At 37.6% G+C, this 15,640-nt stretch overlaps 1 protein-coding gene across 4 annotated transcripts in view; it reads left to right on the forward strand.

Annotated features, from left to right (window-relative positions):
• MPPED1 (metallophosphoesterase domain containing 1) overlaps positions 1-15,640 on the forward strand; it is a 64,416-nt gene that overhangs the window by 22,601 nt on the left and 26,175 nt on the right. For all 4 annotated transcript variants that reach the window (XM_062570712.1, XM_062570732.1, XM_062570741.1 and 1 more), the window contains one exon: positions 12,234-12,459. In XM_062570712.1, the coding sequence (XP_062426696.1) occupies positions 12,234-12,459 (226 nt within the window). The remainder of the gene's footprint in view (positions 1-12,233; positions 12,460-15,640) is intronic.

Here is a 15,640-nt window from a genome sequence, read left to right on the forward strand (position 1 = left end):
TGGACTATAGCTTTGTTTATCCCTTGGAATAAATAAAGGGGTATTTGTTTATTACCCCTTCTCTTGAGGTCAGCTTCCTTTTGACTCCCGATATGTGTACTGCTACTGCTTTTTCACCGTATTTTTATATGTAGTACTGATTCCTGGCCTTTAGTTTTCTCTTCTGTCATACCCTCCTGGGTGTCTGCTACTCTGGTTTCTCAGCCTATTTCATCTTTTCAGGAGGCCCTTCAGCAAGTTTAGAGTCTGTCTTTTTGTTCTATATAAAATGTCTGTGCCTTACTGATGCAAAGTATATTTTACATTAACATCCCTAACTTCCATGAACCTTACAGTCAAATTAAGCACATGCTTGAGTTTTGTTCTAATAGAGGCACATTGGCTTGCTGAGCCTAGAATACGTTCTCTCTTGTTGAGGCTAACTGTATAGGGGTACGTAGGAGGGCCGGTACCAGCTCAGACGATCTGTCTGTCTAGCGCAGTATTATCTTTGACAGTGGCTAGTAGCCAGGGTGCTCTGCTTTGCCTGGCCCTTAGTCACCTGGTTTTATATTTTTATCCTCTGACCCTTAAAATCCTCTCATTTCATTTCATTTCATTTCATTTCATTTCATTTCATTTCATTTCATTCTTCTCCTCTGTAATCGGTTGTTTTCTCCTATTTTTCTTTTTCTCAAAGCCTCCACCCCCCCCCCCCCCCCTTCCCAGGGAGATCTTTGAGGTTTTATTGGGGCTGGGTTACTGCCCAGCTCTAAGGAGGAGATACAGGGCTGGTGAGAACTGGATGTGCATATTTTCTCAACCTTCTCTCATATGCAGTCCAAGGACTTCCTGAGCCACAGCAATAACTTTGTATGTAATAGCCCTTGACAGATTTTTCTTCTGTGAGTTTTTTAATTGCTTTTTGAGTCTAGGCAAATTTTTAGGGCTGCACAATCTTGTGGTAAGAGTTCCACAATTTAATATGGATTGTGTGAAGATCTTTGCTTATTTTGAATCTGTTGTCTACTAGGTTCATAGTACTATTTCCTAGTACTGGAAGAAGCAACTGTACAATTCCAGTCTTCATTCTGCTCAAGGTTTTATAGGCTCTTCTCTCATTTGCCCTTCTAATTGTGGTATTTTTCAGGCTAAAGACTGTTTAATTTCTTCTTACATGGAAATCATTAAATGTCTTTGATCATTTGTGTCACTTCTCCTTACCTCTTCTTGTTTTTCTATGTCCTTTAGAAGATAGGCACACCAGAACTGCACACATTCTGAATACACCACAGATTCATCTGCCAACATGACGAAATTTCTTATTTTGTTCTCTTTTCCTTTTTAATATTATGGATTATTCTTTTGGTATTTTTGACTGAGGCTGGATGGTGAGTTGGCATTTTCATAACATCATTACCTATTATAACTCTAAGAACTCTTTCCTTAATGGTGATAGTTCAGAACTCGTCACTCTGTATCTAAAGTTGGATTTTTTTTTTCTGCACTTGCATTATTCTGCATAAATTTATGTTCAGTTTCAGCTGTTTTTTTATTGTGCAGTCAAACAGTACCATCATGCACTTCTGCAAGTCAGGTTTCTATATTGCTACCTTTATTCAGGATAGCTTAGAAAAGAAGAAAGAGGGAAAAAAGGATGAATAGTCAGTTGACAAAGTTTGCTAGTCATTTCCCCTTTCTCTTTTCCTGATTTGGCCCTTCTCCTTTTTTTTTTTTTTATTTCTTATTTTCCTTTCTGTACTTAGTCTGTTCCCTGATTGTATTTTTCTTCCAAATTTGTGAATCCAAATTTTGGAAATCACAAAATAACAAAACATATTTTATGGTTGGCCCAGATGAAAAGTCAGGAGGCCAGTGAAGCTTTCTAGTAGCATTTGTAAGGATAGATTGAGGACAGCTTTGAACATATACTGTTTTTTCAGTATGCCCAGGAGATTTTAATGATATCACTTTAAACAACTGAAAATAATTCAGGAGAATTATTTCTGTATTTTACATTAGTATGTAATCAAGGCTAAATAAGGTAGATGATATTCTAGGATATACTGAGCTCTCTGTGTACTTGCACTCAGCCTTTCATTATTTTTGTTTTATTATTTTTTCCCTACCTGCATATAAATCAAGTGTGTTGTAGGACACTTGATACAAAGACAAATGTCTTTTTTAATGCACTCATCAAATGATGACTGCAGACCTATCCCCATTTTGTATCTTCCATATTGTTGGAACTGGAAATTGCCTGCTTGGCTCAGTTGCTTTTGTAATTCTCTTTGCCCATGTCTGTAATAATCACTTCCAAATTTTGTGTGCTCCAGGACCCATTGCCACTTTGAGCTTGTGGATTGCTTTCCTAGAAATTTAACCGTGTAGCTGATCTGTGACATAAGCTGCAATGCATACTTTATTTTCTCTGATCACTCACTCCTGTGTATGGCTAACACTTTTTAAAATATCCATTGTTCCAGTGTGTTTGCTTGAAGTTTCCAATGTCAAAGACACTCTTCCTATTTGAAATTCAAGTTCAAGGTAAATTTGAGATTAAAAAAAAAAAGAGAGAAGGTGGCTTTGCACTGTAGTGGGAAACAAAAATTTACTCTTCAGAATATTTTCCTGGTAATGTTGATCTTATGTGCATACCACACACACAAAATAATTGATTAATTTGTTTGACATGCACTCACTTCAGGAATTGACCTGAGCAGATTCAGCTCAAAGGGTAACATTTTTCTTCCAAACTTTAAATTGACTTAGAGTGAAAATGCCTTCCAAACTATAGTAACTAGCACTACTAGAATCACCTGTTTCTGGTATTACACTATAGAGCAAAATCAGCTAATTTTGGTCAATAAATATTATACCTATTTTTGAAATTCTTGATATAAAATTAAAAATCTTCAAAAAAGCCTGAAAGCTTAGATTTACTTCTTTTCTACCATTAAATTTTACAAAGGATGGTAGTTATTCTTTTCTCTCTCTCTCTCTTAACAGGTATTTTGTATTTTTAGGTTCAATAATATTCACATTTAAAATAGACTAAAATTGTGTTAAAGAAGAAAGAAAATCAACTTCAGAGCAGCAATCGTAAGAAATTACGATTTATAAATTGTAGTCATGCCATTTTGACCATCAGTAATTACACTATTTTTATGTTAATGTAGAAGCCCCTTGAAAGGAGTTTTTAAGCACTAATTATCTATTTACAAAAGAATGGCTTTGGAAATGCCGTGAAAAACATTGAGCTATGCAGGGATTTAGAACAGATGTCATTTTTTAAAGACTAGGCGAACTAAAAAAAAGTGTCGGTTATCATTGCATTTCTTAAATGTAGAATGGCCCAGATCCTTGTGCATGTCTAAGGTTCAGACAGCAAAGCACAGACAAGCACATGGAAGCATGCTCTTTCAGTAATTCTCTAATTCTGGGGATTTACAGTATCCTGTAGACTTCCGAACATTAAACTGGCTGCCAGGAGTCTCAAGGAGTAGTTAAGCTACATCCTGGTGCTGGGAAGATGTGCCAGAACATCTATTTTCCCAGCTATTCCTCCCACGGTAGTGATAGGAAGAGAAGCTTTAGGAGCTGTAAGTGCTAAAGGACTTTACCCTCTTTCCTTCTTCCCAAGCACATACATGGTTTGGGGGTATTTCTGGCTCTTTGTACTAATACTGAGGTTGCTTCTTTTGACCGATGGAGTGGAAAACAGCCAGATTGGAAGATAAGTCTGAGTTCCTGGGATGATTCATGTAGAAATGATGCCCTGTGATTTTTGTAAATATTGATATCTTTAGCCCCCAAAATAAGCAAGTGAGAAAAAAATACCCAGTCTGGATTTGCAGACAAGTTGTAGCTTTAGGAAGGCAGCAGAGTCTAGAGGAGCAGAGAGCAACCAGGAGGGCGAAAGATCTAGAATATAATTATAGAATCTAGAATGTAATTCTGTTAAGTCTTGATTGCCTCTGGCTAAGATATTTGAAAGAGCCTGAGGAAGACAGGCAACCAAATTCTAGTTAGTCTTTGGATTTGACAGCCTCTTTGTTGTTCTCCCTTGAAAAATCACAAAAATGATGCTTGATCCACCTACCACGTGGATGTGTTTCAGGATTAATTATTCTCAGTACAGCATTTTGAACGCCTACTGTAAAGCACTATAAACAAACATTAAACATTGTTATTAGTGCTGTGCACCTCATATAGTGACATGACACACAGCTCTTTGTAGTCTTCTCTTTCAGAAGGTGACAGCTGGGAGATACCGAAAACACCTTTGTGGCATCTGAATATCTGAGTTGGAATTCATATCAATGTGCAGAGAGATTTGTGTAGGAAGTTTAAAGTATTTTTAATTGTTACTTTTCAACACAGTTCTCCATCTCCTTTGCTTTCATTTTCCACTGATACATGTTATAAGCCAAAAACAGAATATTCCAAAGGCCAGAAAAGCTGTTGTAGAAATTTATCCCCTCAGTAAGGTATATTATGTAAGACTGTAACTTCCAAGATGCAGAAAAAAAGAATTGTAGTCTGTAGTTTGAATAAAAATTAAGTATCAAAGGGTAAAATGGACCAAATTGTGTAGTTGGGGCATCTTAAAGCATCGATTACCATAATCTTAGGGGACATATCACAGGAAGGTTCAGTCTAGGCATAACTTACCCTTGTGCAGTTCCCTAGGTATCTGTTACTGACCACTAGTAGATGGAAAGTACCAACCTACTTAATTTTTTGGCCTGACTCAGCTGTTCTCATGGCCTAGTTTGCAACACACATGGAGTTGGTTCTGGGTAATTACAGGATGATTAAAAAAACAGATCTAGGCTAAAATGAAGCCATTTTTCCTTTAGAAGTAATTGTGGCCAATTATGATATGTGTGCATGCGTGCATGTGTGTGTGTGCATGTACGTGTGCTTGCATGTATATCTGTAACAGAAGAGCAGAAGTTGGACTATTACCAGGTATTTTTTTAGTTTGATTTGCCTTTATCTGCTTATTTAAAAAATCATGGTTTGCAAATGTGAGCAATATGGTATGTATTTGTTGTTTTAGTGTTTGATATAATTGCTGGCTTTTATGATGCAAGAATGTCTAGATCTAGCAGGTAATAGATGACTTAGGAAGCAGTGTTCGTTTACAATGTTACTCCAGATTACACTCCATACAAAAAGTATGTTAATGTGAATTTCCCAGACATCAGCCCCAGTGTTTAAACACAGAACTGTCAAAGAGATGCTAAAAAAGCAATTTGAGGCAGTTATGCAGTCTTTTTACTATATCACTCACTGCTGTATTCTAAAGGGTTGAAATGAGAGAGAAAAAGCATTAAGTGGGTATTTATATGATTGTCACTGACTTTAATGAATACTAAAAATTCTGCTTAGTACAATACCAGGAGAGAAGCAAAGCACAACTGCTTGTTCAAGTTGGCATTTTTCTTGGTGAAGTTGCAAGCTGATAATAGGTTTAAGCTGTAAAGGAGGTTACTGGTTGGTAAAGATGCCTAGCCTCTTACTGTAAGAGGAGCCTGGAGTATAAACATCATACATTTGGTTTTGAATTATTTGCAATGTTTGTGTAATTTAAGAAGAAGGCGGCTTGCTGATAGAGTGAGATGAACCTTTAAACACACAGACTTTCACTTTGTACAAACTCATATGCAGAGAAATAGCAAAGACACATTTTGTTCAGCAGTGCCTTGCAATATGCAGTTTGTAGTTCAAGTGACGGTTCCTCAGCATTTCAAGTTGTTCTGTAAAAATTATGTTCAACATAAAAAGGACCTACTGTAGTTTAGAAGTTGAGAATTGCTGTAATAATTTTGTAATTGGTACATAAAAATGCAAAAAAAAAATAGATGTTCAGTTGATTTTCTTAATTAGCAATCTACAGTAATGAAAGGAATAAGCAAAAATATTACTAACTAACTAAATAAATATATTCTCCTACGCGTTAGATTACCAGAGCTATTACCAGATTCTTGTACTAAGCAAACAAAGATTAAGAAACTTCCTGAGGACAGTTTGAAAGAGCTGGCAAAAGCACATGAATTTATTTAAGTAGTTATTATTAAGAAGAAGATTCTATTATCTTTTGGCTGTGTATGAGCTAAGTATGATATACAAGCGTTTTTCATAGTAAAATAATCTCAAAGAATAATAAATGACATTGATTTAGGAGAATTTGGGCAGAAATATTTTGTATGATGAGTTGGTTTGGGAGCAGCTGAGCCGCTGCTGCCTAATTTCTTGAGTTTTGTCTCGCAGGCCTTGTGCAGATTCTTTGGTGTCTCATAAGAGATGTCTTCCCTATGAAGACCCTCCTTCAGCCTGGACATTAGTCTTCTTCCCAGGCACATACTTTTAGGAGACTCAAGGGAACATAATTATCTTTGAGGCCTCTACTCCTCTGCCAAATACAGTAAATGACTTCTGAATCCGTCAGGCATTTTCAGAGGTGTATTGAGAGACAAACCTACAGAAATGTAGACATTTTGGCTCTATGAGTTTTGTTTTTGTAAGAAAAACCTCCTCTTCTAAAACCTACTTAAATTAAGTGCAAGATAGTGTCAGTGACATCTGCACTCAGGCAGAAATTACAAAAAGGAAAGGAGAGAGAAAAATAAGGCTGAAGGGAATAACAATATAGCAGAGAAGAAGGAAAAATCTCTCATCATGAGAGGCAGAAAGGGTGGAAAGCAGCTTGGATCCTCTTTCCAAATTGGCAGGAGGCAAACATTGGATGTGGCCTGAAAGAGAAAGCCCTGAAGCCCAGGACTGAATTGAAGCCAGTGTGTTTCTGACATAATTTTAATGTGTAAACATTTCTTTTGATTCCAAATCCATACAGCATGAAGTGGCTAGAGTGTTGATCATAAAGGAAAATATTTTCACTTCCTTGCAAGTTGGACATTCTGGGAGGAAAAAAAAAAACATTTATTTTAGAAAAAAAAAAAATCTTTTTCTTAGAAATGAAATTTTTATTCACCCCAAAATATTTTAAAATGACATTTTGTTTCAATTTGTTTCCTTGGTAATGTCAGAAACATTATATGAATTTCCAAATATATCCAATTCCATCTAAGCAGGATTTTAATGATTTTAATGCATAAAACAGTTTATATAAAAATTTTCCAACTAGTTCCAGTTGCAGTTCATCTGTAGGTTATAGAATATCTTAGCACTTCTCTGATGCATGGAACAGGGGGATCCATGGTTGTGGGGCAAAAACATCTGTCTTGAGTCTGTCTGATCAGAATAAGAGATCAGAAAAAATCACGTATTTTTCCCAAAATGCATAACTTTTTTTTTTTTTTTTTTATTTAAAAATACATCTTTGAGTCCTATAGCATATGTTCTTGAATGTGTTTCTTGGCACTTAAAAGCTTGCTGCCATATTTTTTCTGGGAAGCAAATTTTGTCCTGGGTATGTGTGCAGAATTCCTGTGACAGCCATAAATTTTCTTTAGTATCTTTGTACACATAGAACTCCTGTATCAATACCAAGTTTGCTACCTGCCCACTAGAAAAGCCATATGTTAGCATCAAATGTTAATTGGCTATCAGTTGAGTTTCAGTCCTACTCATCTGCTGAGTGGATAGTATGAGAAACTAACAGAGAAGTTAATGGCACATACTCGCTAGTCCTACTTAATTGCTTATCTACTCTACATTTGTTCCATTAGAATTGCAACATGAAATGAGTTTGCAATTTCTTTCAATATTACAGGCTTTTAAAAAATCTTGTTTGTTTTCCAGTGTAGATGTACAAACTCCTAGACTCATGCAAATGAAAGGGACTTCAGAGGTCATCTAGTCCAACCTCCTGCTCAAAGCAGGTATAGTCAGAGCAAGTTGCTTAAGACCTTGTCCAGTTGAGTTTTGAGTATCTCCAAGGATGGAGATTTAACAAGCTCTTTGGGCACCTATTCTACTCTTTGACCACCCTCATGGTAGAATTTCTTTCATATACTGAGTTGCAGTTTCTTGTGTTCCAGCTTGTGTCTGTTACCTCTTGTCATTTTGCTGTGCACCTGTAAGAAGTGTCTGGCTCTGTCTTTGTATGCTGAATTCAGCTAGTTGCAGTAAGCAATAAGATCCCCTTTGCCTTCTGTCCTCCAGGCTGAGCAGACCCAGCTCGCACAGCCTCTCCTCATATGCCATGTGCCTCAGCCGCAGCCAGCTTGGTGGCTCTCTGCTGGACTTGCTTCAGTTTGTCATGACATTTTCTTGTACTGAGGAGCCTAGACTGGAGATAGCACTCCAAATGTCTCACAAGTGCAAAACAGGGGAAGGATCATTTCCTTCAGCCTGGTGGCTGCACTCTTACTAATACAGGCCAGATGTTGTTAGCCTTCTTTGCCACAAGGACACTCTGCTGGCTCAAGTTCCACCTGTTACCTACCAAGGACCCCAGGTCATTTTCTGCAAAGCTGCCTTTAAGCTGGTCAGTGCTGAGCCTTATTGAATGAAGTTACTCCATCCCAGTTGCAGGACTTTACATTTCCTTTTGTTTATGAGGTTCCTGTCAGCCTATTTTTCTAGCCTATGGAGACACTTTTGTAATGTCTTCAACACACACTAGAAATCTTCTGTATTGATTGTACACCACCCTCTTGACTTTTCAGCATATGTCAGAGTGGGTTAATTCCCCGATGAGAACTGTGACGTGTGATCATGAGGTATCTTCCAGCTGGCTAAAGAAGGCTTTGCCTCCCTCTTCTTGATCAGGCCATCTGTAGCAGACAGCTCCCTCAACATCATCCATGTTGGTCTATATTCTGACCCCTAAGCTCTTAAGGGTTCATAACCTCTTCCAAGGAAAGCTCTGTGTGCTCCAGCTACCCGTTTATATAGAGCACAACCTTCTTCCTCACTTTCCTGGCTTGTGTTTCGTGAAAAGCTTGTGTCCGTTTATTGCAGCACTCAGTCATGTGAGTTATGCCACTATGTCTTTGTAATCTCATGGATGTGACAGCTCTTCATTGTACTTGGACTTCTCATCCCTCCTGGTTGTTCTCCATGTGTGCGTGTGAGTACAGACGCCTGAGATGAGCCCCAGTCAAGCTGCTTTCAGAAGGGAAATGCAAGAGCCTTTGCCATCCTGTTGACCCCAGGTGATTCCTCACTGCCCCTGTGTCCTCTCTTCAGAGTATGACAACTTTTCCCTAACACACCTGGTTTAAAACCCTTCTCACTATTTTAGTGGACTTGTTTGCAAAGACACTCTTGTCCCACTTTTCCAGGTGAATGCCGTAGCTGCTCAGCTGCCGTTGTTCTTCAAAAGAGTCGTGATTGTAGAAGCTGGAGCCCTGCTTGCAACACTAGCCATGCAGTCAGACATTGAGATGTTGACTACTGGATATTCTCAAAATAAGGACACATACACATTTAGAAACTCTGGCCAAAGAACGCATTTTGGGCTGTGTGCTCTTAGAGGAGTCTTGGACCTAGCCAAGGACATAGCAAAGGCTACTAATTGTGTAGTGGTGTGTGCCTAGAGTTAGAAAAACATGAATTTGTGGTAGAAGGATATGAGGATAATGGAATATAGGAATACAGGATAATTTAAATAATAACATACATAAAAATGAAATGTAAGGAATTGTAGGTCAGGGTAGGTAAGAAGGTTGCTGCTCTGTGGTAGTTACCAGGTAAATACTCATCAGATATTGCTGATGTTTGATGGGTCCTAATGTAAAAGGCACTTGAAACATGAAACTTTTCTCAGGATTGTGCTCACACATCATCTTGGATTCTGTTTCTGCTACAGTAGGGTTGGACCTCCAACTTCCGTGGTAGGAGGACTGTGCCTTAAGGCAGAGAGAGGTGTTTAGCATTCAGAGCTGACTTCCACATGTGCACTAGAGTGAGCATTGATAAGTACTGCATCCTATTAGAAGCAGGGAAGATTGGAAACAAAAGTAATCAATATTGTGGTCTGATGGGTGAGAATCTTTGTCTGCACCCACTCTACGGAGGTGTTACGCATATAGATCCTGAGAGCAGTATCTAGCCAAGAACAAGGTTTCAAAGATGTACACCAAGGATTAACTTTACACTCAAAGAATGCTTAGTGTAGAAAGTGAAGTGTGTTCTTAAGTCTCTTGAGGAACAGAGATTAAACAAAATATTGTTAATTTTATGCACAAGCACCAAAAATTCCCTGCTTTAGTCATTGTCTTAGACAAAAAATTAAGATTTAAAGGGCAAGGAGGGCTTGTGTAGACAAGGGCAGGGAAATAGGTTTGCAGGTTTGCAACCAGGTTGCAGCCTGGTGTGGGTTGAAAGGAAAAAACTGAGCTGCAAACTCATCAAAAACAGAGTTGTTAATTGAAAAACTGACAGACCTGTAACTACAGCAGTTCTTCTGGCCGCCAGTATAATAAATGCAACTGTACATTTAGAGTAATTTGCTAATTTGCCTAAGTAACACCCACAGACAGAAACATGACATAAATACATTAGTGGAAGCAACAACTATAACCAGCTCATACAGGTTCTTGGCTGCTAGATGGATGAATCAGATGAGCTGGAAAAGATTTACAAAACAGAACAGAGATGAAATTGTTAACAATATTGTGGCATAGAGGATTTTTTCCTGTGTCTCAAGGATGCTTTAAGGTCTGTAGATTTCTGTACATATTGTAGCTTATAAATTGCATGTTTAACGTGTGTGTGTGTGTGTGTGTGTGTGTGTGTGCACGCGCATGCTTGAACTCAGAAAAGTTGTGGATATGGAGTATACATCTACAAGAGGCTATGCATTTCAGAGGCCAAAATGACAATATTTTAAATTTCAAGAAGTTTCAAGTAACTAATTGAATCTCCAGCATTCCGCATGTATTCATAAAAATCTGAAGAGTGTTTCTGTTAATAAATTTGCTAAAGGCACTTAGGTTTTGGCTACACAGGAAAGACTGAAACCTGTAGGATCAGTTTTCCTGGTACAGATCTTAAAACTTACACTTAAGAGTTTTCCAGTCTTTTTCATTTTCAAAAACTGATTTTTTTTCCAGCATGTGGTATCTCCTGTGGGCTAGACCTGTTCTCTCTCTCCTCAGTAGCTCTGAATCTCACTGTTGCATTTTACTCTTCAGTCTTACTGATGCCACCTTTTGCCACTGCATATAGACTGATGATGTGCATTCCCTAAACATCTTAACTCTGAGTTAGGCTTGGAGTCATCATTAAGTTCTGCATAATGTTATAAACAATACCTTCTCTGAATTAAAAATGACAAGATTGCTACTACGTGAAGTGGATCCCATATTCAGTAAAGTATTTTCTTCCTCGCACAGTTCTACGTTATGACCATCTTCTTCCTGATGCAAATTAATAGTGCCAAAGCTAAGCTACTGAATGCAGCTTTCCACAGTTTCGGTCTCTGTTTCCTTTCAGACCTATTTAGAAGGTTTCTGTTGGGCTTTTGGGGACAGATGATCCCCTCTGTCAAGTGCAGAGTCCAGATGATAACCAAATGTGAAGTCAGAGGAAAGTTTCTCTTGCAGTGGTGCTCTCAGGAGAACCCTGTTTGTAAGCAAGTATATTCTTGCCTTCAGCAGGAGGTTGTTTTAAGGTTTTTCACTAAAAATGGGTTGTGAAATAGTCTTGACCATGAATCGTTGTAATTATAGTCCATGGATCTAAGGAAGTCACTGAGAAAATGGAGCTGGGGATAGGGGCAAGCTGCAAGATTTTTCTTGAGGATGTGGAGGTCTGACAGATAAGCCCAAGCCCTGTTTTACATGAAGACTTCATCTTTGTATCAGGGCAAAGAGGGCAGTAAACCCCCTCAGTGCAAGCTAGTAATTACCACAGGTCCAGGAGAAGAGAGCTGGGTTTGCTTTATCGAGTGTTATGGTCAATTTTCTTTGAACCCGAGCTGCTGTTATCCTGAGTTATCATTGTCACAGTAAGTGATACTTGCACTGCAGATAGCAATTAAATAGAAGTAAATAGTAAAGCAGAAGTCAGCAGACTGTGACTTAAGGTTGACGAATTGAAAGTACTTTCAACACATGAATCCTGAGTATGCTAAATCATAATATGCCCTGAAAAAGACAATAATGTCATTTATCCCAAATCAACAGGAGTTATAGTCACACTTTGTAGGGGGTTAGCGAGATTGTTTCAAACAGGTGGACATATTATAGAAATCAATAATAGTTTGTAAGTCTGTCTGTTTTCTTTTATCAAGTTTTCCATAAAACAAGTAATTTGTTTGTTTTTCACTATTTTAGGTAGCCTGCCCTATGAATACAAGATTGTGATAGCAGGAAATCATGAATTGACCTTTGACCAGGAATTCATGGCTGACTTAATCAAGCAGGACTTTTACTATTTCCCCTCTGTTTCTAAGCTGAAGCCAGAGAGCTATGAAAATGTACAGTCTCTTCTAACAAACTGCATCTATCTTCAAGACTCTGAAGTGACGGTGAGGGGATTCAGAATATATGGCTCCCCTTGGTAAGCAGGTTTTTAAGCATACATAAGAAAAATAATGTTGTTTGCTATCACATCAGCCATTTCATAAGCATCAGCCATATTTGAATTGCTGTGATAGGAAGTAATACTCAGTTGGATGAAGTTTTCTATTTTATTAAAGTTAGTCATTCATGTGATGAAGTAATAGACTTTAACAGAATAGGATTGTTAAACAAATAAAGATGAGAAGAAGATAGTGTATTCTTTAAGCTTACCCAGGAGGTGTCCTGTAACACAGTCCTTGTAGTTTTTATTTGGGTCATAAAATACATTTTTATACTTGTCAAATTTATATTATTACAGATTAATTTTATTGAGGGGACACATTCTTTTGACAGTTTCAGTCCTACAGATGATATTTAAGGTTCATTAGTGTATGCAGTATTCATTTATCACAGTAAGCCTGTTTCAGTGTTCATTCAAGCCTTGTATTTTGTTAAAATCCATCAGAATCTTATTTTCTTTCATAAAGTGATTGTTTTCCTTAAGACATAGTTTAGCTTCTAAAGTAAAGTCAACAAATCAGTGGCAATCTAGTATTTCATGGATTTTGCTCTACTGCGTACAGTGAACACTTAGAACTCCTCGACAGTATCGAAGACAGATAGGCTTTGGCTTCCTGATCCCCAACTTGACCTCATATGTGCTTCTTTTGTGTCGTGTTACTTACATTACATTACTATGTTATTTTGACTAACAGGCTCTAAATTAGGTCCTCTTATGAGTATTCAGTACACATTTAAGGTAAATTAAAATTTATTTTAAAAGGCAGGTTTTTAGGTGAATCTGTTTTTCTTTTTAAAATCACATCAGGCTGTAATGTAGCAAAAAAGTTGTCAAACCTGATGCATATACCCAATGTGAATTTGCAGTGTGAATAAACTGTGAAATCTCTTGGATTTCTTTTTTTTTTTAATTGGCATTTTCCCATTTGGTTACTTGAGATGGGTGTTAATTTTTCCTGAGCTTAGTATTCTACATTTTTCTGTGTTAAGTAGATTTCCTCTTACATGCACCCTTCTCTCTCTCTCTTATGTCTCCAGATCTTTCTGGGTGTTTTTTTTCAGCCTACCCACCTGCTATGTTGTAGTTCATCTTCCTCTTGTGTCTACTGTGTATTCAATCAATGTACAATTTACTTCATTTTCCAAATGATTAGGGAAGATATTAGATGTTATCAGTCCCAATATTAACCTCTGTGGAATGCCACTTGGCATCTCTTCCCATTTTGATGTTCAACTATAAATACCATAATTATGCTCTGTTTACAATATGTCTGGCAACTTCATATCTTCTTTGCAATATTTGTAACCAGGCACCATATTTCCAGTGTCAGTAATAATTCTCCAGGCAGTAAAGTACCAAAAGTCTCATTAAAAACTAGATGACTTAAAGCAAAGTGCTATCTATAAAATAGCACTGAATAGAGGCTAAAGGAAACCATCTGAACTTTCTGTGTTTGAACAGATATGTAAACATCTGTTGAGAAAACCTCTTCCACCCACTAGCCCACAAATAATATTTCTGCAAAATCTAATTTGCTGCATTCCCTTTGTGTACTAATCCTGTGATTTTGCACAAGTCTGAGCTATCTGGCACAACCTGTTCTTCATGGACTAAGATTGTTTTCATCTTTCATACATTCATTCAGTTTTACTGTCATGCTTTTCTCCTATTCTGTAGTGTTGCAGGTTATTCCTAAACTTTCAAACTAGATATTTAAAAGTGCTACTAGCTCATCTCCCTCCAACTACATCAGAGGCCTGCAAGATAAGTGTTGTAAAATCCTTTGAAGATGTTTAGCTGTTCATATGGGAGAAGGTCCTGGTGATGGAGCCTTGGCCAGCAAGGCTTGTTTGCCAGAGAAACTTGGTAACCACTGCCTTGTAAATGGGTATGTTACAAAGAGCCATTACAGCATACACAGTATTATGAAGCTGCTGCTTGAACATGGAGAAGGGGAAGCATAGTGGGAATCCACTGATTAACTTCTTTGCAAATTCTAGCAATGACAGAGAGTGTTTGGAGAAAGGCTGTGAAACTGTGATGATGCTTAAATATGCCTTTGCTTATCTCACCCTGCTTAGTTTCCATAGGATTGACCATCTCTCTTTTCTCCTTTCCTCTGTTGAATTTGGCCTGGCGTCATAAGCCTGCTGTTCCAGCCAAACAGTGGGTTTTTTTTGTTTGTTGTTATGCAACGCTGAATGAAGTTTCCGTGCTAACTGATGTCATGTCCAGTGAAAACAGCAACAACAATAACAATGAAAGCAATAATAGGTTGTTCTTTATATTCTATCAGACATGTGGCACATGTGGAAATAACAAAGTCAAACCAACCTGCCACTCAGAAAACTTTAGGAAGAGCAACAGCTATTTTGTATGGGTTAGACTAGCTGCCTGCTAGCTTGAAGGCTATTGTGGCTCAGTGGCTCTGACTACTGATCACTACTGCTCTTTTTAGTATTTATTTTTGTTTCTATACTTCATTCACCCAGAAAAGAAAGGTATGCCATAGCCTTTCTAGGAAATTAATATGTTTATTTATACATCGCAATCATGATAATATCTAAAAAAATATAGGACTTTGGTGAACTTTCTGTGGTGATTCTTTTTAGTTGTGCATCATGAAGCCAATCCTTCAGAAAATGCTTATAAACCTAGACAAGACTTTAAAATTTAGAGTTCCTGAGCAGCTTGTAGCTCAATAAGCTGCAGCTTCATGCAGTTGCTTCTTCAGAATCCTAAAATATTTTCCAGCCTTGAAAGTATGCAACTAGATAACATTTTTTATAGATTTGTTTAATTGGAGTACTCCCAATTACAATTCCTGTTTGTTGTACATACATGACTCTTATCTAATTTGAGTGTGAGCTATCCAGAAATTAGATTAAAGGCTGGGACCCCAGATCCCGCCTTTCCATTTCTGGTTACAGTGCTGACCCTCTGTCTTCACGTTTTGTAAAAATATGTTCGAACTACAGAAATCCCCCTTTTTTAAAAAGGACTAATTAATATTTGCCAAATACTTTGGGAACCTCAGAGCAAGGTCTGAGAGAATGCCAGCCAGCATTAACTTACTATGTTTTTTCTGTATAACCTGTATAAAATTAGATTGTATTTCTGCTTAAGATATTTTAACTGCAAAGTAAATCATGAGAGC

The sequence above is a fragment of the Rhea pennata genome, chromosome 1, assembly GCF_028389875.1.
Source record: "Rhea pennata isolate bPtePen1 chromosome 1, bPtePen1.pri, whole genome shotgun sequence".
NCBI lineage: Eukaryota > Metazoa > Chordata > Aves > Rheiformes > Rheidae > Rhea > Rhea pennata.